General features: G+C 41.8%; 1 protein-coding gene across 1 annotated transcript in view; it reads right to left on the bottom strand.

Moving 5' to 3' along the window:
• The window catches only part of LOC117449870 (solute carrier family 12 member 5-like), a 56404-nt gene that overhangs the window by 15003 nt on the left and 15720 nt on the right, over positions 1 to 25681 (bottom strand). The window contains exons 11-12 of the mRNA XM_034087773.2: positions 7079 to 7253; positions 6816 to 6934 (exon numbers count right to left, since the gene is read on the bottom strand). Coding sequence (XP_033943664.1) covers positions 6816 to 6934; positions 7079 to 7253 — 294 coding nt within the window. The remainder of the gene's footprint in view (positions 1 to 6815; positions 6935 to 7078; positions 7254 to 25681) is intronic.

Genomic DNA, 25681 nt, shown 5'->3' with positions numbered 1-25681 from the left:
GTCGGGTCGTGGGACACCGGAAGCTGTGTGGTTCATAAAAACGTGTTCTTACTCAATATCAAGCCACAATTATTGCTTTTATTTTAAATCTTATAATTTCGGACTTTTGTTGCCGTCTGTGAGGAAAATAAATGGGGCTTAGAGCCTCAGGATACTGAAATCTGTATTTTTAAATCTTTTTTTCCTTCTAATTTGTTATTCTTTTCAAAATAACACACTGTTATTTACTCACCAATAACACACAATTATCCTTGCTTTTATTTATTGGTTTAATTCCATAATCTCGGGCTTTTTTGGCGTCCGTCATGAACTGAATTTCAAAATAAAAATAACCGGAAACTACGGTGGCCCTGAAGTGCAAGACACCACAGCATTTCAGAAAACACCACAGCATTTCACAAAACGCCACAGCATTTCACAAAACACTACAGCATTTCACAAAACACCACAGCATTTCACAAAACACCACAGCATTTCACAAAACACCACAGCATTTCACAAAACGCCACAGCATTTCAGAAAACGCCACAGCATTTCACAAAACACTACAGCATTTCACATTGGACGGAAAGGGTATTCCCTTAGGGAGAACACTTCTTGTTTGTGATTGGACAGAGCCAGCCAGAGAAGCACTGCTGTGATTGGTTGTTTTTGCTGCCAGTCAAGAAATGACGCTTCGTGATTAGCCCAACACATCAGCCGTTAGCTGTTAGCACACACTCAGAGCTCACAGCTCCTCATATCTGTTCAGAAACTGGACAAAAGTTAAACATGTACAAACCACAGACTGTCTATGTCATCGTGAATACAGTCGCTGCTTTATTTATGTCTGTATGACGTTGTTGTGAGTGTGGACGGAGCAGCTACAGGTTAGTTTAGCCTGATCCGATTCCGATAGGATTTACATGGAGATACGGCCCGCCCCCTCTCCATCGTCTTGTTTGAATGACAGGAGTAAATACAGAATTAATGCTTTATTAACTCATGGTTTTTAAGGGGCTTATCTCCATGTAAATACTATGGTAGACCACCCAATATTCGCATCGCTCTAATCGCTCGAGTTTCACCGCGGCTGCTCGAGTTTCACCGCGGCTGCTCGAGTTTCACCGCGGCTGTCAGCTGTGTTTGCTCCTGTCAATGCTGTCATTCAAACAAGAGGCGCTGGAGAGGGGACGGGGCGTATCTCCATGTAAATCCTTCAACAAAATGAACATATTTGACCGTGATTTAATTGTAATACACGTTTTCAAGTGATGCCGAAGTAACTACATACTGATAACAGTTAGTAAAAACCATGAATTAACGCTTTGACAAGTCTGCAGACAAGACGGCAGGCGAAATGCTTTTAAAATGCGTGTTTTCTGAATCGGATTCATCAGGCTAAACTAACCTGTAGCTGCTCCGTCCACACTCACAACAACATCATACAGACATAAATAAAGCAGCGACTGTATTCGCCATGACATAGACAGTCTGTGGTTTGTACATGTTTAACTTTTGTCCAGTTTCTGAACAGATATGAGGAGCTGTGAGATCTGAGTGTGTGCTAACGGCTGATGTGTTGGGACCATACCTTGTGGGACCATGGTTGGGACTGTCGGGTGTTGACCAATCAAGCGAAGCGTCATTTCTTGACTGGCAGCAAAAACAACCAATCACAGCAGTGCTTCTCTGGCTGGCTCTGTCCAATCACAAACAAGAAGTGTTATCCCTAAAGGAATACCCTTTCCGTCCAATGTGAAATGCTGTGGTGTTTTCTGAAATGCTGTGGTGTTTTCTGAAATGCTGTGGTGTTTTGTGAAATGCTGTGGTGTTTTCTGAAATGCTGTGGTGTTTTGTGAAATGCTGTAGTGTTTTGTGAAATGCTGTGGTGTTTTGTGAAATGCTGTGGTGTCTTGCACTTCAGGGCCACCGTAGGAAAACAGACGTAGGCCTGTAAGGGACATTTCGAGCATCATTGCGATTGTCAACATTTCTGAGTTTAGGATGGCCGAAGAAACTACACTACCCATAATCCCCAGCTATCGTTTAGGACTACAGTTCCCGTAAGGTTAAGCAGAGCGTCAAACAGCTGTGTGAAATGGAACGAAACCACGCCAGACTATCCAAAACTGGAATCGAACACCCCTCCAGAACTACACGTATGCTGGCTATTGTGTTTCGCAAAATGTTCTATGGGACGTCTCTACTGAACGTTTTCGTTTTTCCCACAATTAGAAGTTGCCAGTATTAAACACATTGGTGTTATCAAATGTAAAACATATAATTAATAAATGGGTGAAAATCGCTTGTGTCCATAATGCGCAGCATTAATATATACCCACATGACAGCTCATTTCTACTTTGTAATTCTACTCCACTACAATTCAGAGGTTAAGCTGGTATTTTTACTCCACTGCATTTATTTGAGTTACTTTGCAGATTCTGATTAATTATGTGAAATATAAACAACCCTTAAATCAGACTTTAGTTACACCTGAGTAAAATTCAGGTAAGGTGATTGTCAAGTGCCAACAACCAGGAGAGATATTTGATAGTTGGTGCTTGAGAAGACTAAACATGTATCTGCAATTGACATGAATGGAAACAAGTAATAAAGTATATTCATTACTCGTTATTCTCTACTAATAGTTAATTAAAGACTGTATATTATGGCTATTTTGCACATCCCCTTCAAGATTTTCAAAGGTTTATTGACATATCATATACACAACTACGGTGTAGTTATGCAATGAATGAAAAACTTGGGTCACAGGTTCCTCAACAGTGCATTACAAGACATCTATCAATATGTGTGTACCTCCACCATTAAACTGTCATATTCTGCACATTTCTTATTCTATCTACATACATAAGAGTATAATTAATGTGTATAATATCAGTTAAAATAAGTGCTTCAACATAGTTAACATTGCAGGAAAGCAATATATTAGAAGTTAATTACTTTGTCAGGCTTAATATTTAATATTTAATGTTTAAATAAAGGCTAATCCGTTTTTCTGTTTTGCACCTCCTCCTATTAATATCTGTGCATCCTGCACTAAACTGTTTTATTGTAGAGATCACTTATAGTATCTTCTTGATTTTTTATATTCTATATTTCTATATTTATACTTTCCCCCTATGAAAGTATGTACTCTGTACAATAATTCAATAACGTGCTTTAACCACTAGGAGGTGCACACAAGGTGCACACAGCCATAATAACTTTGTATTATTAGTGTGTATGTACAACATCTGAAGATGTATAGTTTTATGCATGCTTTCACATCATTTTACAGCATATTGCTATACTATTTCAGACTCAGTATTTACATTCTTACATTCAAAGAAAATCAGTAATATCTTTAAAAACTACAGTCCTTTTCTATCAGCTGTGCACCGTTATGGTGTAAATATAACCTATCTATGAATTAGATCAAATGTAAAAGTCAGCCGAATTAGTGTTGATACTGCAAGGAGACGTATTGTGTGAAGAGAAATTGAAGATGTTGTTTAATTGTTGATATATTTATGATCCACGTCAAGTATTCAGTTTCGGCGCCATTTCTTCCAGTTTTTCCAAAGGTCTTCTCATCAGGGCTCTCTAAATAAAGAACTACAGCAGATCTGTAATATGTAATGCAGCCGAACCGTGTATTACAATGCCGTTATGTGATGACTTTCAAAGAGAAAAGCAAGAGCACTCGGAATTAAGTATTATTTTATACTTTTTAAATGTTTTCCGGATTTCATATAATATAAACACCAAATCCCAGCATGCATTGCGGCTAACACATCCAATCAGCGAGCTTAAAACCATAGCTGAGGATCTTGGGTAATTGCTCGAAATGCCGACGTCTGTTTCCGGTTATATTTATTTTGAAATTCAGTTCCTGACGGACGCCGAAAAAGCCAGAGATTATGGAATTAAACCAATAAATAAAAGCAAGGATAATTGTGTGTTATTGGTGAGCAAATAACAGTGTGTTATTTTGAAAAGAATAACAAATTAGAAGGAAAAAGATATTTAAAAATACAGATTTCAGTATCCTGAGGCTCTAAGCCCCATTTATTTTCCTCACAGACGACAACAAAAGTCCGAAATTATACGATTTAAAATAAAAGCAATAACTGTGGCTTGATATTGAGTAAGAACATGTTTTTATGCACCACACAGCTTCCGGTCTTCCACGACCCGACCGGAGAAAAAGACGTGCTGCAGCCTGCAAGCACGAAACACATTAGGCTTGTTTGAGACACATTAGAGGCTTCTCAATACTCAAATTTCCTCTCCTCGACTCCCCTCCTCGACTCCCCTCCTCGAGACTTAGACCCGCCCACAGGAGATGCGAGCGGAGGACCGAGGAGGGGAACCGAGGAGAGAGGAGGGGAAGCAGCAGACGTTTAAAGAAATGAGAACTCCTCTCCTCTGAGCGGTCATATTAAAGCGACGTCCGTTCATTATTACGTGGCAACAGCTGCATCAGCTGTCGAGTGTTTTGTCATATTTTATAATCTTTTTATATTTATAAATATAATATTTTATAGTTAGATCAGCTGAACATTGTTCCCCCACATATTTACTTTGAATTCATTGAGAGTGCGGTATAATGAGACAATAACAGGCTACAGATGCGGACACACACACACACACATATATTTATATAAATATATACAATTTAAAGTATGAGAGCACTCTCATAATAACGTAACACAATCAGAGACTGGATATATCCCCCCCCCCCTCTCTCTGGTCGCTGAAATGGGGAATTGAAATTACGGGCCAAAAGTTGTATTTGCAAGTATTAAAAGTAAGGACATCAAACCAACTGAGACCCGTCTGTCCGCGGCATCTGCGCACTATACAACACACACCTACACACTGTACAACACACACACCTACACACTGTACAACACGCACCTACACACTGTACAACACACACCTACATTCTGTACCACACACACCTACAGCTGCTAAAGCATAATCAGGCTACAGCCGTTGTGTATTTTATTATGTGAAGCACTAAATGGTTTTAGAAAAATATGGACTCTTTGTAGATATCTACTAAACTAAAGCAAATAAAGAGAGTATGCCTGTTATACTGAGTGATATATATTTTACACACTGCTCTGCTTTCTGCAGGACCTCACAGCTGTTCTCACTGTAAACATCGCGTTGCGATGAGAGCAGGTTCTCAAATAATATCCAGGGGATGCATGCAGAGCTGTCATTGGCTGAGATAAGTCCGGCCGTGCGTCACGCCTCCACCGTTCCCGGAAATGCATCCGCGGAGGAGCCGTGGAGGAACCATCAGTGTATCCTCGGTTATAGCTCCTCCAGAGAGCCTCCTCGATGCTCGATCCTCGGTCCTCGGTGTGCATTTAGAGAAATGAGACGTCCTTCAAAATGGCGCGCTGAAATTCATTTCCGGGTCACTACCGGAGGACCGAGGAGTCGAGGAGTCGAGGAGGGGAAATTTGAGTATTGAGAAGCCTCTATAGCGGCTCGCCTCGAAAATAGACGAGAGTAGCCGATCGCAGCCGGGGGAGGTGTCAAAAAGCTCGTCTTAAGTCGGACAGCTCGGACTCGGAGTCGGCTTGACTGGCTGGGTTTGCAATGGCGGAAATTCCATTTTACCCACTGTAGACAAAGGTGATCTCCATTGCTTTATATAGGTTTGTTAATTCAGTCATGATGATGAACCACACCAGTGACTGGGTTCCATAATTAGAAATGCTCCTCCCTCTTAATGTTTGCAAAACTGATAGGTGACAGGCTACAAATGATCAGTCCCTTCAGATCCGCACACATGAAGCTTAATGAGCATGAATTGAACAGACCTGCTGCTGTGTTAATTCTTTAGCTGCCACTTTAAGCTTTATAATGTGTACAACATGGATGTAATTTGATGTAATCTTGACATTTTAAATGATGTATTCAATAAATAAGGTTAAACCAAATCATTACATTACAATAGATTTTATTTTAATGATTTGGTTTAACTTAAAGAGAAACTTTGTTGTTATTGCACATATTACAGGTACTGAGACAACGAAATGCAGTTTAGTTTCTAACCAGGTGCAACAAGCAGTGAAGTGGAAAGTAATGTACACAATCTACAGAATAACATATGAATTGAATGATGAATAAACAGTGAGGGGTATGAATACACTAGATATCAGCCTGTGAGCAGTATGAACAGTGTGTATGAATATGCTAAGATATATAAAGTATGAAAACGGTAAGCAGTATAGTATAAAATATATAGATATTAATTTCATGATGATAAACATTGTGGAACAATGATGAAAAATGGGAATGGATGTGGCGACGTAAAACTGACACAAAACAACAACAAACTTTTGCCAGCCAATTGGAGAGTTTCATCAGCAGCACGTGGTAAAAACCACCAATGAGCGCTCAGCTCGAGATACCAGCGAGCCGTTTCCCATCAAGCATTTCGCTTCCGCAGCTCGTGGAGAGCAACTGCGCCAACTCGCCTCGCCTCGCTCTCAAGGCTGCGGGCGTCTTTGTCCCGCGAGATTTCAAAGTCTCATGTGGGCGAGCCTCCAGAGCAAGTCGGACAAAATGACTAACCATCATGCAACGCACTAGCAAGACGTTGATCGCAACTGCGCAGGTCTGCGCAGGTCTTGCTTGTCTCAAACAAGCCTATTACCAGTAGAAATACATTGCTTTTAAAATCGTGCTGTGCAACACGAAAAAAAGGGGCAAATCGTGTTGGTGAACACGAATCAATAGATTAAAATACGTGTTGGTGAACACGAAATGCCGCGAGACTGGGTTGGTGTGTGGGCTTGTGTGTACTTACATGGAGAGGATAGGCGCGACTGCATCCAGGGAGGCGATGAGGATGCCGATCTCACAGATGCTAGTTGTTAGCAGAAGGGCCCAGGTGGGCTCCCCGTTGGCCTTGCCGTGCCCAAACACCTGCAGATCAGATTTATTAGCCCTTTCTTAGAAAGATAGTGCTATGCCATGTATTAAAAATGTTTATGCAGACCCAAGCTACAGAAAAACAAAATGTCTGCTTTGATGTCAAAGATTGCATTTTAATGCTACATGTGTACACACTCTAAGAAATGGAATGATGCCGTCCCGAGAGATAGCCTGCAGGAGACGTGGAGCTCCAGTCAGACTCTGGAGTCCAGCTCCACAAGTGGAAAAGAAGGAGCCAAACACAATGACCCAGGGAGACGGCCATGCCAGAGTCCCAATCACCAGGTTACCATTGACCCCTTCACCGAACCTGTGGAGAGAGGCGAAGACACAATAGGCAGACACTGCCATAAATAAAAAACATTTAGAAAAACAAATCATGTATTGTTTTTGAACTGATATATAACCAGATACAGTATGTGACTGTTTGCTGAGAACCCTGTAATAAAACTGTGTGAAGTGGACACTATTGCAATGTTCTAACTGCGGTTAACACACACTTGTATTCTGTCTGGCCCTGCAAACATTTTTGCTAGTAATCCATTGACACACTCCCTAGTTTAGCCATGATCTGATTAGAGCTACATGTATACTGTATTTACGTAATGCACAAGCTCCCCATTTAACTTCTGCTAGACATCATCACATGTATCACTTTTTAAAAGTGTATCCATCCTGTATTTTTTCTTGTGAAAAGCATCACTTTTTTCTTCTCCACTGAACTGTTAGAGCCCCATTTCTTCGCCCACATTTCAAATTGATGAATCACATCATGTATTTGCTCAACTACGTATATGTAACACAGTTTACCTCTATTCCGGCTGTCATCTGCAAAGATATTCCCTTGTCCATTAGTATGTTAAGAATATATCATTTATTTACACAGAGGATAAAGTGGAACTAAAAGAAGCAGTGCGTAGCATTTTAGGGTAATTAATTGTTTCTGAAACTGTTTTTTCTTTTTCTACAGGGTTGAAAAGACAGGGTAGAGTGAAGGGATATGACTGCAGGCCACTAAATCCTGCACACTGTGGCTTTTACACCCCCCCTGAGATTTTCCGGTCTCTACAAAATGTTTGCTTATGAGCTCTGACCCTTATTAAACCTTGATGCATCTTCCGCTTAGAAGGCCTGTTACCCATTAAAAAATGTTTCCACAAATAACAAGTATATTTGGATAATCTCGCCCTTGCTTCAGAACATTTCATGTGCTCTTTCCTCCAAAAACAACACTGGATCCATAGTACCCTTTCCTCTCTTAAATCTACTTTAACGTGGTGTGGAAGAAGTGGGGGGAACTTCCGCCTTGACACAACAGTGAACTGCCTAAATGCATCTGGAACAGGATGCCATAAATCTCTGGTTAAAAAGGTTAAGTGGTGGTAGAGTGTGAAAGGTACAGAAGAGAGAGATAACTTAACTTCACCTAAACCTCTGACCTTAACACTGAATTTTATCTCACAGCTCTGTCAGTAAAACTTTCTGACAGACTTTGTTCACAACAGGGGATCATAAAAGGACACAGCTTCAACAGGTGAACACATTGTGTTTAAAGCTGAAAGCCAGAAGCCAATGATCTATGCTAATCATAAACAGCTTGATAAAAGTTTAACCACACAGGAGAGAAGACCCAAACTCTTGGCAGATTAGATCAGTGGTGGAGGAAAGGTCATTGTGTATTCAAGGTTTCAAGCCCCTCTGACCGATCTGCATGGCTGCCCTTGGAATGTGAAATAACTCAATAGAGACGGCTTTAATGACATGTCCAATAATAAGTTCCCTTAAAGGGCCCATGTCATGCTTTTCCGGTACCCGTCCCGTTGTGTGCAAAATAATTTCCAATAAAACATGATGACTGCACTCCCTACTGTCCCCAGCTCTCTTTTTAATCATCCTCCCATGTGTCGTTCCTGATTGAGTCGCAGCACTTTCTCTAATAAATGTTGCTCGGCCTATTCCTGCTGAGCCTGTTTGTACTACTGTCAACTAACACTGAAACGATTTTGACATCTAAATGATTCTGATTTAATCGACATATCTGTTGAACTGACCTACGGTTTATGCATAAGCACCACTTTAAATATTGTGTTAAACAGAGATTTGCTTATACGTTTAAAAAAATAGTGTCCTTTATCTTTTGATGGATATTATGTGTTATTTTGACTAGTTTAAATGATTTCTCACGGCTGCATTTCATTTCACATCCCACCATGAGCCTGCTTTGCTATTTACTTTGTCTTTAAAGACCCTCATGCAGCTGACCTTAGCCCCTTAATTTATTAGATCTTATTTAAAAATGTTTCTATGTCCACATTACAATCACTCTGACTCGGGTATCTATTACTTTATTTCTGAAAGGTCTCCCAATCAGCCTTCACATATATCCATGTCCCTTCCCTGCCTTTCTGTGGTTAACAATGCACAAATGTTGACTTAACCCTCTGATACACAAGCTATGGAAACCCCCTCTAAGACACAACATGGGTCAACAATGACACGTATTGACTTACAGTGTTATTTAATGCATGGTTGAGTGTTTCTTTGCTATATTTTTGGAAATCAACTTATTTCATCATTACATATTCAAAATATTCATTAAATATCTTGTTTTTAAAACCCTAAATCATTACTTTTATTTCTCCTTTGTTAATTAGTAAACTAAAATAGTTTTTATAATATTACATCAAGTTTACATACATGGGTTGAAAATGACCCGCAAGTGTGGTATTTAAAAAAAAAAAAGACATACTATAATAATGATTTTGTCAAAAAACATTTTAGCAGTGATTTGGACCAAAGAATAACACATTTAATATTTGAAATGTTTATTTGTCACTTTGTCACACTCACACATAGCATACATAGCTATTCAAGTAGTTTGGAATGGGGGCTGGTTGATGAAAATGATCCAAAGCAAGGGGCCGGGAAAAAAATTACTTGAAATATGAGCAATCATATTAAGAGCTTCAGATACAGTAAATACTACAGCAGGTCACCCTTGAAAAAGAGATCAATGATCTCAATGGGATTCACCTGCATAAATAAAGGTTTGAAATTAAATTAAATGACTACAACAGCATAGTCGAGTGCATATATTTTGTTTAATTAAATCAAACATAGCCCCAAGGCCTTTATAAATGGCAAGTTCAGAACTCAGTACATGTGAAGCTAATATAACCATCAACATCATTAGATTTAGATTAAATGATCTAATAATTCACACAAAATAGCAATTTAGGGCCATACACAAACAACAGTGCATATTATGGTATAATAACAATAAAGACATGTGAGCCATACCACATCAATTGCTTAATTAAAAGCAAAAACAATTGTCAAAAGACTTGTATTAATTACCAAACCACAACACACAGCCTTTTAAAACTCAAACATTTTTTGATTAACATAGTGATAACTGTATGGAACCAACTTGGCAGATATGTGCCATCTAATGAGAGAAATGGCATTTTTTCGATTTAGCAAGAGCAGGGAAGTCGGGAGTATACGTTGTCATGGCAATACGCTGTGATGCAGATGCTGATCGGAGAGGGATGCGCGATTAGTAGTTTTTATGGCATTCATGTGTGAGAATGCCGATTCGCACGTGTAAGTCGAGCCGAACATTGTGAGGACAAAAAGTGCAAGACCCCTTGAATGAGGGAATTTCTCGTGGCTGACTTCATTATGTCCAGAACTTTTCAGAACCTGCCAGCTGAAATGACTGTCGCAGGTCATCTGATGACTGAATGTCAATGAGTTCAAGTTGTAAAGACGCCTCATTTAATGTCACAATCAGCTCCTTTGCTTTCAGTGCAAACTCCCCCTCTACATTCACAGAGAAAGGGTCCTTCACAAATCTCATCACTTCAGTCGGGAGACTGAAATGTTCAAACCTCGTGGCAAAGTTGGTTTTCAATGCGTCCATAAATCCAGTCATCACCTCTGTGATTTGTAAACCTGCAGTGTTGGAAAATGGAGCATTTTGCCTGGACATAAATCCGCAAAAAAAAGTGTAAGCTTTTTTTGAAACGCATGGAGTCTCTCCACAAGTTGTGTAACCATTTTATCTCTGCCCTGCAGCTCCAAATTGAGTTGGTTCAGATGTTGGAAAATGTTGCTCAAAAAGCAAACGGCAGCGTAAAACTCATCATTCTCTAACAGACACAGAAAGGCGTTGGCTTTTTTATGTTTTGAATTGCGGAGAAACGCCATGATCTCCTCCTTAAGTTCACAAAATCGTTTCAAGACGTTTCCTTTGCTTAGCCATCTAATGGTACTGTGCATGAGCAAATCATTATATTGAGCTGACATGTCTGACAACATCTGGCGGAAAAGGCGGTGCTGTAAACTGGAGTTACAACAAATAAAGTTAATAATCGCCATGACAGAGTCCATTGTGTTTTTTAACTCACCACTCAGTTTTGCGCACAGGAGGCTTTGGTGGATGAGGCAATGCAGCGATCTCAGCTGTGGAGCCACACAGTGGCGTAGCAAGGAATTATTGTGTGGGTGGGCCTGGAGAAATGTAGGTGGGCCAGGGGGAGACATATTAAGCGTGGGGTCTGAGCTGAAACTTCATTAATGATTTTAATGATTTTTTAATGCACTAATAGAACACAAGCATTAATTAGCAGTGAAAACAAAAAACATAGGCACGGCGGCCTCAGAATGTGTGTAAAACTGACATCCACACAAGGTTTTAACGGTACTACTACTGTTATCGATACCGCTTATCGATCCGGTCCTTTAACATTACTTGTATCTGTTCTTTTGGAGAAAAAAATAAGGTAAACAAACTAAACAAATTGTGAACAAAACTAACATTGCTTTTTATTTAAATTAAATACATAATATTTCACATCAAAAGAAACAACAATGTTTTAACAAATCGTATTAAATAATCTGATGACAGAATTGTAAACAGAATAGCTGAAACTTTAATAAACTAAATAACTCAGTTACCTCTAATCATAACCCATGTTTGTATAATTAGTTAACTCGGTGTGTTGCTGCGAGCATACATAACACCTGACGTGGAAACATTACTCTGGATGGGGCTACAGAGCTACTAGAAAGACAGTCGAACCCGGTGCATTCCTCCGTCTGAATGTGGAGCACTTTTGTAAGATGTTTTGACAAATTGCTCGTGTTACCGCCCTTACATGCTAAACTCTTATTCCACTTTTGGTAACGAGCATTGTCCACATCGACACGGCTATAGTTTAACCACACCTCGGAGCGCGTTCTCTCCGCCATCTCCTCCGTGTGTGTGTGTTGCTGCATGTAGCAGCTGCGTGTGTGTAAACTGCCACAGAGCAGATTCGTCAAGTTGTAATGACTGATTTGAGAGGTTGTAATAAATAAAGTTGCAGTTGTAATGGAAAATATATTTAAAAAATATGTATTTTTCTGCAAGTGAACATTTCATCTCCAAGTTCATTTTTTTTCTACAAGCTACAAAACTTTTTTTTTTCTTCTGTGACTTCAAATTTGGTTCACAGTTACGTGGATATTTTGTACAAGTGTGTACATTTGGTTCACAGTTACGTGGATATTTTATACAAGTGTACATTTGGTTCACAGTTACGTGGATATTTTATACAAGTGTAAATGTATGCACTCAAGCTCAGATTTTTTTTCTGCAAGTGCTCACATCAGGTTTTCACGCTCTCGCATTTTGCACCATATCTACCTTCATACATACATGCCTCACAAATCACAACAACATGTTTGTGCTCCTTGCACACAGGGCTGGTGCACTTGGAACACCAGCTGCTGGCTTTTCGATCTTTGGCAGTTGGGCAGATCTTGCACCTCTTCCTCTTCACTTGCTTCCTCTTCCTCCACCCTCCTGTGGCTGGGTGGTGGCTGCGTTTACTTTTTTTAACCCACATCTTTCCATTGCCTCTGTAATATGGGTTTGGAGGTGGGACGTGCCCTCCATGCGTCTCCTCATGTGTGGCATGACGAGCTCTTTGCCCAGCTCCTTTATGAAGAGCCGCCGTGCATTAGTCACACCACCCATGTAACCAGGGTGTTGTGCAGTGTAGCTGGTGAAGGCGTTGAGGGTGGCAACATCCAGCACATTGTGCCAGAGCACCATGGGCCACCTCCGTGTTCTCCGCTTGCAGGTGTACGTGCGAACCATTTGATCCATTGTGTCCACTCCTGATTTTGTGTTGTTGTAATATTGGATCACTTCTGGCTTCCTCTTAACACTCTGGTCATCCACTGTTGTGTCATCATACATGCATTGTGCTTAGCAGCACAACAGCCTTCCCATTTTTCGGGACATAGCTCACCATTGTCATGTTGCCACAGAATCCACATTTGGAGCTGTACTTCTCTCTCAGTTTGTTTGGCTTCATGACAGGTGGTATGTCTGGCTTGTTCTGGCGAAGAGTCCCCACAAGCGTAAGGTTCTTCTCTAGGAGCTTCTCAGCCAAAGGAATGCTGGTAACGAAGTTATCCATGGTTATGTTGCGACCTATGAACAGAAACAAAAAAATGAATGGTCAATTTAGTCAACATGTAATTCTCTAAATTCTAACATTAAAATAAACCTGATGGAATATTGATTATTATTATTATGGAGTACTGCATTGTATTTTATTCCATTCTTTGCTTATAAATTAATCTATTTCTCACAATGGTAATACAAAATGAAATAGACACTATGAGAGAGTGGAAAAGTGATCTAGGTATTGTGCTAGAACTTCAAGAGTATATTCACTGTATGTATACTCTGTATTCTATATTCACCTGTGTGTCTTATTGCGCTGGACAACTGTTGGACAATATTCTCGCCAAGGTTCCTCTGAACATCCTCTCCTGGCTGTCGCCCTGTATAGATCATGCCATTGAATGCATAATGGACTCTTGCATCGCACATCCAACATTTTTTGATCCCATATTTTGCTGGCTTGCTTGGCATGTATTGTAAGAACTTGCACCTTCCACGGAATGGCACAAGCTGCTCATTAGTGACACAATCACTGGGGACGAACACTTTCTTGCAATTGGCCAGGAAACAGTCCAACACATATCTGAATGCAGCCATATGGTCTGTTTCCAGTCTAACAGCCCTAGTCCTCTTATCATCAAACCGTATGAGGCGGCGGATATCCTCATATCTGTGGAACCCCATAGTGGCCTTATACATCGGATTTTGCAGGCGATCCAGAAAGAGCTCCCGCAAGGCCACATCCCAGCTCTTGTCCCCCCCCTGCAAGGAGGGTCAAACCAATAAATGCCGTGAATTCCACTTTGTCGAGGCATCTCCACTCTTTTCCTTTTGCTGCTGCGGCTCTGCGTCCCTCTAGTTAGTGCATCTCCTCTATGATGTTATCACTAATGAACAACTCCCAGGCATCTTTTGGTGAAATGGTTGTTGAACCAGATACGGGTCCTGGACATCTCCTCAGGATGTTATGGGTTCTTGCTCTGCCTTGAGTGGGGGGTTGCTCATTCCAGTAAGACCCCTTTTTACTTAGCCTATTGGCCTGGGTCTGAGTTTCCTCTTCAGAGGACTCATCAGACGAGTCTTCTAGCTCGTCCAAGGAGTCTTCTTCATCACCAGCAACTTCAGCTTGACCCTGTGGCACATAGTCTACGTCATCATCAGAGAAGTCAGACTCAGAGTCAGAATCAAGGATTTCTCCATCTTCCTTATCCTGTTCTTGATGTAACATCTCGATGACCATTTCAGCCGTGAAACGTGAATGAGTGTGACGAGCCATACTGTGGATGAAGAAAATCAAAATAATATTTACAACATCAGTTGATAAATTATACAGTACACTTTTCTAATTCAAGTTTTATTTTGTTGCCCTAGCTGACATTAGATTATACCTATATATGACTGTATTTAAATGTATTTATTTATTATTATGTATGTATTTCCAGATTGACAAATGGGTTGAAAATAGTATAGCGTATTTATAGTGTAAGACATGATTACATTTCATACATGATCTGGCAAGAGATGCATTAGCTAATATTAGCGACCGCGATCTAGAATTGACCTAGCTAACACAAGCTAACATTAGCTAGCTAGAATAGAATATGCTAATGTATGCTAGCTAGAATAGAATATGCTAATGTGATATTTCTCTTTCCCAACAGGTAGGGATAATGTTCAAATGTTATGTGCAGTTATCTTTTCTCAATATCTTTTTCTTAGGTAAAACAAGACTTACATGAATCAGATCTGAAGACGCAGCCTGTTCTCATTCATAACACTCCGTTCGATGTCTCACTATGGGATGTGCCTCATCGCGGAGCAAACAGAAGCATCAATCTCATTACGCCAATCCTGATTGGCTGGTGATCTTGACGTCAGCGTCAGGGAATTCACCCCCTATAAGTAGCTTGCGCCACGACGCATGCGTCATTCAAACATCTCTTCTCGCTTCAGAGCACATCTCTACAGTAGCCGGACAAGTTTAACTGTCTACAGACTGAACCCAAATACCCATTTCGGTCGACGGGCGCTCGTCGGCTACTCCTTCTGCTTCGCAGGAAGACGGTAGTACTAACGCAGTTAGTATTAAAAATCGACCTCGCCCTTCTCCTCCCGAGAAAGTAAGGTAGGTCTGATTTTTTAATCTAGCAGCACACCTGTTGCTAGCTCGCTCCCTCTCTACCAACACCACTGTAGCGAGGACGTCTTTTCTCTTCTCCACGGAGGAAGAAAGGATTAAAAGAGCATACTGTCACACCAGTCAGTATTCTCCGGGAATAAAAGACCCACACCGTCCTTTTCTCCGGATTAAGGACAAGGTGGTAACATCTTTTTCTCCCATCCTACCTGTCCGCCACAGAGAGTGAACCCCTCTCCGTGTCGGTCTGGGTCTCATTATCTGCGATGGCTACAGAACCGGAATCCCGCGCCCTGGCAGGCCGGGACCCGGTGACGGCAAGACACGCGGGAACGGGTTCCCGCGCTTTACCAAGCTGGGGCGCCCGGTTAGACCTCACCATGGTCTCACCCGCGGAGGATGTCCTCGAGCTGGACTACGAGGAGGACGAAGAAGAGGAGGACGAAGAAGAGGAGGACGAAGAAGAGGAGGACGAAGAAGAGGACGCCTTGGCGTTCCTCCTGTCCGAGTCGGATGAACAGGAAGAGGACACCTTCATGTCATCGGCTCAGGCTGCAAAGCCTGGAGCGAGGGCTGCTCTCCCGGGCGATAGCACACCAGCTTCGCCCGGTCTGAGCATGAACCTGCAGGCCGTGTGTAAACGCGCTGCGGCCAGACTCAACGTGCCGTGCAGTGTTAATTTCGTTAACGAAAACTATGACGAAAAATGTTCGTCAACGACCTTTTTTACATGACTAAGACGAGACGATGACGAGCTAAAAATAGATTCTTGATAACGAAAACTATGACGAAATGTAAATGTAGTTTTCGTTGACGAGACGAGACGAGACGAAGGTGTTAAGGGTGGACTATCGGACATTAAAAATGCAGGATATTATTTTCCTCCAATTGTCCGTCTTCTCTTTCAAAATGCATCCCTGTCATTGGTTGAATTATTTGGGATTCTGGGAATTTGCACATCTCACTCACCCCCGCCCACCCCAGCTTCACTGCAGCAGCACAGGTGGTGATGATATCCAAACAGTGAAGATGACGGATTCAGCGAAAGCGCTTTTAGTTTTTGGTCGCAAAAAAAGAATAGATATATGGACCAACTTTCTTTATAACTCGGTAGAAAATAAAACACACTGCACTGCAACTGCGGGAGAAGGAGAGACGCCATGTGGCTTCAAATTAGTTGGGAAGAATACGACTAACCTGAAGAGGCACTTGAAGGCGCACCATCCTGCTATTTATGCCACGGTAAGTTAGCTAACTGTAACGTTACATGATAAGTCGTAACTAACTCGTATGTGGTAACGCTAACTAAGCATATACATTTGCTAACGTTAAGTCTATGTTACTGGGCAGTCTGCATTGGCAAGTTGCCATTGCCAATGCAGACTGCTAGCTAGTCACTAGTTACTAGAGGCAAATGTACTAACTATCTATGTTAGCTTAGCCTTTCTTGCAAACACGTTTTCAGTTTCCGGTAGCAAATGAATGATTCTGGCAAGTTCCAGGCTAATGTTGGCTGGGCTTGCATTGCAATAACTATCTAGTCACTGCAATTATTGTGTGTTTTTTTAAGAGTACACGGCAATTTATTTGGAAAATACTTTCTTATCTCTAAGGCCAGGTAGGCATATATAATAGGCTAGTTGTATTGTATTATCACATAATTACAATCTTCAAAATCTAAACTTGATATTATTGATATACTATATTTTAATGATAATACTATTACCAAAGGCATATTTTAAAGGGATTAGCCTACATTTAATTAATTGGAATTCATCTGTAGGCGTTGTAGTTCTGTATAGGGAGTAATTATGCAATCTTATTTTTCCTCACCTAGATCCCAGAGACGAGTACTCCAAAACAGCAACCTGGTGCAAAGAATAAACAGTCAACTATCCCAGCAGCGTTCTCTTCCTCAGGACCAAAATATAAAGCAGGCTCGCTGGAACAAGGCACCAAAGAAAAGGTCATTGCCCAGTGGATTGGACGCACTGGTCTACCTGCCCGTACAGTTGAGGATGAGGATTTCATCCTTATGATAGAGACCTTCGATAAGAGGAGAAGTGCTTTCCTCAAACTGAATAGAGATCAGTAGGCTAAAAAGTTGTTAATGCTACTACGGATGTCTGTACTTTGTCTGTTACTTTATATGAGAGTGCACTACAGAGGTGGTTCCCTCTGATTGTTTATAAGGCCAAGTTTATTCAAGGTTTATCTTATTCTATAGGTATGTACTGTATGCACTTTCAACATTTTTATTTTATTTGTAGGTACAGAAACGTATAATGTTAAGGTGAGGGATAGTTTTATACAACAATTTATACTTTATAATTTATACAAGTTACTGCTTTGCACTGCATCTTGTGAGGGATGACCCTCTGTTCTGACAAGTTACTGACACACCATTGATAAATGTAGAGAGTCTACAATGGACTACAGTTTGAGTCACTGAGCTAACTCAAGTCTGTAATTTTCGTGATCCAAAACTTCAGGTGTCATGTCATTGTTCATCATTTATTGCTCTGTTTTGGGCATACGTGTCTTCACTTTTATTGGAGGTTTCGGAAAATAAATATAAGGCTAAAAAAAATAATGTTTTGGTTCTTGACTTGGAGTAAAGAACATTCCACTATGTTACCAGTACCACTTGTATCTATGTGTATGCACTATCCTTACCTTAGAGGATCAGCAAGGACAACACAACAGTATTGCACCAATGTGAGAGGCTAGAGATATCAAACTAACTAAGTAAAGGGTTAAGAGAGTGAAATGTTGCTTTACAAATTTCAACACTTGATACGGTCACCTTGATTCCAATTTCAGATACCTGTATTTGCCTAACTGAATTGGTTTAAAGAGAGAAAACATTTTGACTTAAAGTTAACTAAAATGTAATTTTTCATCGACTAAAACTGGACTAAAACTAGACTAAAACGTTTTGAGTTTTCGTCGACTAAAACTAGACTAAAACGTTTTGAGTTTTCGTCGACTAAAACTAGACTAAAACTATAAAGGATAGAAATGACTAAAATGTGACTAAAACTAATAACCATTTTCGTCTAAAGACTAAGACTAACTCAAAAATAGCTGCCAAAATTAACACTGGTGCCGTGGCCTGAAATGGCCAAGGAGACCTCCAGGTCCCGCTACGAGGGGAAACATCTTCCCCAAGCAGCGGGGAAAAAGAGGCAACTCCTTCCGGTCTTCCCGGAGATGTTGGATGAGGTGTCGGTCTCGTGGAGAGAAGGCGGATTACTGGCGGGTTTGTGAAGGCACCACCGTCACGCGCATGCGCAGTGCCGGCTGGAGCCGTAAGGGCACCACCGCCACGCGCATGCGCTGTGTTGTTGGGGATTGTCGAAATAGGAATTCGGCCAATAATTGATTTGAGGGCTCTGAACAAATATCTAAAAAGATATAAGTTCAGAATGCTCACTCACACATCTCTGCTGCGGAAGCCGCGATAGCCCCGTTGAGACAACAAGGCATTCGCCTGGCGACCTACCTGGACGACTGGCTGCTTCTCGCACAGTCGGAGCAGGAGGCTGTTACGCAGACAAATGTCCTCGTAAAGCATCTGCTCAACCTGGGTTTCATAATAAACACAGAGAAGAGCATGTTGTGCCCCGCACAGACTATACTCTTCCTGGGTTTACGCCTGAACTCGGTGCCCTTTTCAGCTCGCTTGTCAGCGGAAAGAGTGAAAGCTTTCAGAGCTTGTCTCGCTCTTTTCCAGCTGCGCAAACATGTTCTCTTCAGAACATGCCTGCGATTGCTGGGGCTCATGGCGTCAGCCATCCTGGTCGTACGACTGGGACGCTTACACATGAGGGAGTTTCAGCGCTGGGTGGCGGCCCTAAAACTAAACCCGAGAGTGATGGTTACTGTGAAATGCGTAATGGCACTGCGCCACTGGCTGCACCCGACTTTTCTAGTACGAGGTGTGCCCATGGGTGCTGTCCTTTCACGGAAAGTGGTCACCACGGACGCATGTCTGACAGGTTGGGGAGGTATTTATGAAGGTCGCCCGGTGAGGGGTGAGCAGAGACCTCCAGCGGGCGCACATACATTACCTGGAGCTTTTAGCGGTGTTTCTCACCCTAAAACGCTTTCTGCCTTTCCTCAGGGGACATCACGTCCTCGTGAGGACAGACAATACGACCACAATATCGTATATTAACCGCCAAGGGGGTTTGCGTTCACTCCAGTTACACACACTGGCGCGCAAACTGATCCTATGGAGCGGTAGACGTCTCCTCTCTCTGAGAGCGACGCACGTACCAGGAGTGATGAACCTCGGGGCGGATCTACTGTCCAGAGGTGCACCACTTTATGCAGACTGGACTCTACATCCAAGGATTGTGAGCCAGCTGTGGGTGCGTTACGGCAGAGCCGCGGTGGATCTGTTCGCATCGAAAGACAACGCTCAGTGTCAGCTGTTCTTTTCGATGAGCGATCTAAATGCACCGTTAGGCGTGGATGCACTCGCGCACGATTGGCCCCCGGGCCTTCTGTACGCGTTCCCACCCTTGGCTCTGATACCCCCAACTCTGGCCAGAGTGAGAGAGCAACGCCACACAGCTATTCTGATAGCTCCGCACTGGCCAGCTATGTACTGGCTAGCGGAGATATATCAGCTGCTGTGCGGGCAGCCATGGCAGCTCCCACTACGCAGGGACATACTGTCCCAAGCGGGGGGGGTGATCTTTCACCCACACCCAGAGCGCTTGGCTCTATGGGCCTGGCCCGTGAGTGGTACAATCTGAATACAGTGTGACATGAAGCTGACCCTGGCAGCTGCCAAGCGAGCCAGTGGCACTCATGCACTATCTGTACAGTCTTTATGCACTCAGTTCGCCCCAGGGCAAACAGAGTGTGGTTGAAGCCCAACCCTGCCTTTATCTTAAGGCAGTTGGTTCAGGTACCACATTTGACATTGAGGCATCCTCCCCGCCACTCTATTCCTCCGGGGAACAGCGGACGGATTTGCCGTGTCTAGCCCCTGCTTTACGCACGTACAGGGACAGATCAAGGGTGCTTCGTCATAATGACCAACCCCTTGTGTCCTGGGCTAACCCTTATAAGGGCAAGCCTGTTACTAAGCAACGGCTCTCCCACTGGTTTGTGGAAGCAATTGCTTTGGGGCCCATACGAGTCAGAGTTCGCAGGCACCCTCGGGTCCGCAAGCTCTTTCGACTCAGGGTCTGGCTGCATCCTGGGCTCTGTCCAGGATGTCTCCCATCCAAGACATTGGTGCAGCGGCGAGCTGGTCCTCGCCGCTCACTTTTGTCCGCCTCTTAACAGGCTGGACGTTCTGCTCCCAGTGTGACTCAAGCAGTGCTGGGCACCTGGTTGAGTCAGAGCTCTACCTGTTCTGTTCTGGTTGGTTTGGTGATTTTCGAGATAAGCTCGTCTGACAATACGGGAGCTACAATTTCCCATAGTGAGACATCGAACGGAGTGTTATGAATGAGAACTATAGGTTACTTACGTAACCCCAGTAGTCAGAGTAACATGAAGTGAGATGTCTCACCAGACGGCCCTCCTTGCTATGGTGAAGCGAGAAGAGGTGCTTATTTTGAATGACACGCCTGCGTCGTGGCGCAATCTACTTATAGGGGGTGAATTCCCTGACGCTGACATCAAGATCACCAGCCAATCAGGATTGGCGTAATGAGATTGATGCTTCTGTTTGCTCCGCGATGAGGCACATCCCATAGTGAGACATCTCACTTCATGTTACGGCCCGTCCACACTACAGCGTCGACAACTCCAATCTGCCCATTCACTTTCAATGGGGTGACGTCACGTTGCCTCGCTTTTTCGCCGAACTGAATTGTGGGTAGCATAGCGGTCCGTCTCCGCCGAAGTTGAACAATGTTCAACTTCTGACGCCGGAGACGCCGGAGTAGCCAGCGCCAGCCAATCAAATCCCGTTTCGGAAAATCTGACAGCTCAAGCCGTAGCCAATCAAACCGCGTCTAAGCTGGGAGAGATATCCCGCCGTTCATTTCTATATTTCAAAAAAAGTTGGAGGAGAAACTAATTATCGCTGTAGCAAATCACCCAGTTTTGTATGACCAGACCCTCTTCACCTACCGGGATACAAACCGGAGGAACCAGGCATGGAGGGAGGTGGCAGAGACAGTGGGTGAAACTGGTAGGTTTTCGCCTGTTTGGGGAGTTTATATATATATTGCTCCCATAAAATCTCCGTTTTTTTTTGCTTTGTATGTCGGGGGCGGGAGATTCATGTGATTGGTTGTTGGTCGTGTTGCTTGAATAAAATCCCCAAGCTACAGACACGCCCAGCTCCAAGCTTTTTTTGAAGCTGTAGTGTGGACGCTCCGTTACTCTGAGGACTGGGGTTACGTAAGTAACGTATAGTTTCCTTCTGACAAGAGTGGAATGTGAAATGTTGTCCAGTTGTTTAGTTCTGACCAGCGCCATATTCTGACAAGTGAAAAGTTGTCCACAGTAAAAAAATTCCTAACTGCACACATTTTATAAATCAAAGGTTCCTATCAAATTCACACTTGCACGGGTCATTTCGGACCCATGTGTGGAAACTTGATGTAGTGATACAAAACCTATTTTAGTTCCAAAATATAGACAGAGAAAATGAAAAAAAAAGATTTATGGTCATCAAAAACAAGATATTTAATAAATACTTTGCAATATTAAATGATGAAATGAATAGATTTTAAAAGATATAGCAAAGAAACACAGCCATGCATGAAATAACATAGGAAATGAATGCGGGTCATTTTTGACCCATGTTGTGCTTTAGAGGGGTAGTCGTACAAAAATGATTTTTATTAAAAAAGTAAAAAAGTAAAAATGAAAATAAGAATTTGTGATGATCAAAAACAAGTTACTTGAGGAATTCCTGGAATTCTGAATGGTGAAATGAATTTATTGCAAAGATATTTACAATTAAAACTCTGTCGGGTCACTTTTGACACATGTTGTGTATCAAAGGGTTAACGTAACAGTAACACTGGGTAATGTTAGTTCCCTATGGTTCCCTGTTGATACACATTCCGATCACACATTGGTACCATATGGTTGGAAACTAGCGTGAGATAAAGCACAGATGCCTTTTTGATGCGGACATCTATCCCATCATTTTTTCTCTCGACCCCCCATAGTGTGTAACTTGCAGTAAAATCCTGAGTGTAGTAGATTATGAAAAACTTCTTCCACTAATTCCACACTTCTAGTACCTCATATAATCACTCCTTACACCTAGTACCATATAGCAGAGGTGGGAGTAAGTCCTACATGTGCAAGTCATGAGCAAGTCTCAAGTCTTGACCTACAAGTATCAAGCAAGTCCCAAGTCACTGTGGTGAGAGTCAAGCAAGTCAAGTCAAGTCATTACTCAGGTCAAGCAAGTCAACTCAAGTCACACGAAATTCTGATGAATAAGCCCAGTTTCCGCATTTAAATCAGTTAAAAGACAGTGGTTATGAAAATGGATTTAACCCACACTATGATCTTCATTACATACACAGTTAATCATTTGAAATCTAATTTAGACCGATGACAATCATATTAGATTCATATTAACCCTAGAACTGCAGACAATATAGCTAGGACTCAATAAAAAAGTCTGTTCAAAAAGGCAGAATTCCAGGTAAGAAAATCATATATGGCATTTGCCATTACACATATTTAATTTAAATTTCTGTTAACACTAGAACCGCCAACAGCGTCAGCACCTACATAGATATCATTTTCAAATCATTTAGTGGGAATGCGAATTTTTATTATTCCGCCGGTATTTTGGCCCTCTTCTCCTCCGGCATTGAACATCGCAGAAACTCCGTTCAAACATCAAAACGTTCAGCTCGGTCGCGAATCGATGGCTCTTACTTTTCTCATTCATAACTTTCATAATTCTAGAGATACATCCCATAATACATCACATTTTTAACATTGAAGTCAATGGAGGAAACCTTCAACTTCAACAAATCTTCATGCGACTTCAACTGCTAACTGTTCATTCATACTTTCACTCAGAAACCTCATTCCAACTTTCAAATGTTACAAATCTTTCTGACATTATTCGTGTAAAACAACCTTTCAATCTGATTCTTACTATTAGAGATATTAACATTTGTTCAGACCTTGTTTTAGTGGTTTTCTTCACATTTTAAGTGCGTGATGTCACAGCTAGAGGGTAAGAAATCTTGAAATTTGCCTTCATACATTTTTTTAAAACTGCCATAATTCCCAAACCCTACATTCCTGGGACATAATTGTTCATGATAAACGTAGGAAAACATCTCGTAGCTTGAAAAATGACAAATAATTAAGCAAAATAGTTCAACAAAATGCCTCTTGAGGGCATGAAGTGACAAACACGTTCAACATTCCTCCATTGAAGCCCATTGTAATTTCAGGCAGATATTTCCTCACGGTAGCAGCCGCACACCTTTAGTTAAACTGCCAAAAAGGCCACATTATTAACCCGAAACTACACAAAGATTACACTTCAGATACTCAACTTCCTTGACATGCTTCTCGTTTTGAAATTTCACCGATATCTGTAACGGTTCTTCCACAAAACGTTCACATGTAAGAGGTTCATCTCTCATTCAGAACAATGGAAACCTGTGATCTCTACAGAGCTCATTAGCTCAAATAGAAACACCTGTGTAATGGAACACGATGATGTCATCGCTCCAACTGACATACAGCAGACTTCAACAGTCCAGCTGTGAAGATATCTTCTGGACAGTTTTGAGATTTATTCAAATGCCGTTGCAATGACAACACAATGCTCGCCTTGAAACATGATTTTCTCATAACTTCAGTGAAAATTCTCCAAACAGCCCAGAACTTCACAGGTTTGGTAACGATGCAGCCATCAACGCATCTAAGCATATTATGGGGTGTCTTCAAATGCCGTTGGCATGGCGACAGACAACTAGCCATGAAACAGGATGTGGCTGTAAATCCAATGGACACGGTCCAATCGTCCCCCAATCTTCACTTGTATATCACCGGTCCATGCCTCAACAGCTCTACGCCAAATATGAGATCTCACCATATGCCGTTTCCATCTAAACGCATCCCTCGCCATGAAACACGATGTCGCTATAAGTCCAATGGACACGGTCCAATCGTCCCCCAATCTTCACTTGTATATCACCGGTCCATGCCTCAACAGCTCTACACCAACTCTGAGATCTCACCATATGCCGTTTCCATGGAAACGCATCCCTCGCCATAAAACATGATGTCGCTATAAGTCCAATGGACACGGTCCAATCGTCCCCCAATCTTCACTTGTATATCACCGGTCCATGCCTCAAGAGCTCTACGCCAACTCTGAGATCTCACCATATGCCGTTTCCATGGAAACGCATACCTCGCCATAAAACATGATGTCGCTATAACTCCTCTGCAAATGTTCAAAAAGTGCTCAAACTTCACAAGTGTGCTAACAGTCCAGCCGTGAAGACATCTACGGGAAGGTTTGAGATTTCTTCAAATGCCGTTGCCATGGCAACACAATGCTCGCCTTGAAACACGGTTTTCTCATAACTTCAGTGAAATTACTCCAAACAGCCCAAGACTTCACAGGTTTGGTAACGATGCAGCCATCAACGCATCTAAGCGTATTATGGGGTGTCATCAAATGCCGTTGCCATGGCGACAGATCATTCGCCATCAACTTAGTTCAGAAGTTTGCGGTTCAAATATTTTGCTGCTTTTCCAAGCCTTTTTACTTTCTTTTCTTCTCTTATCACTCATTCAAGCCCCCAGTGTTCATGTATCATTTCAATCTAAATTCTTCACTTCCTTCTTACACATTTCATTTTAATCTAAATTCTTCACTTTCTTCTTACACATTTAATTTTAATCTAAATTCTTTACTTTCTTCTTACACATTACATTTCAGCATAGCAGTTTAGCGTCAGCTTTTCAGCATAAAGCATTCCCACTAGCAATTTCTTCAGGAATTGCATTCTCTAGTTTAATTTGTTCCTCTTCATAATTTCCTTATAAACTAAGTAGGACGATATTTAAAACTCACTTAATTGGGTTAATTTAGAAATTGCTTCAGTTTATCATCATAATAATAATAATGCATTTTATTTATATAGCGCTTTTCACAACTCAAAGA

Source organism: Pseudochaenichthys georgianus, chromosome 7 (assembly GCF_902827115.2).
Source record: "Pseudochaenichthys georgianus chromosome 7, fPseGeo1.2, whole genome shotgun sequence".
Classification (NCBI taxonomy): Eukaryota; Metazoa; Chordata; class Actinopteri; order Perciformes; family Channichthyidae; genus Pseudochaenichthys; species Pseudochaenichthys georgianus.
Note: the sequence above shows the minus strand (reverse complement) of the source record. Positions and strands in the feature narration are given on the sequence as shown.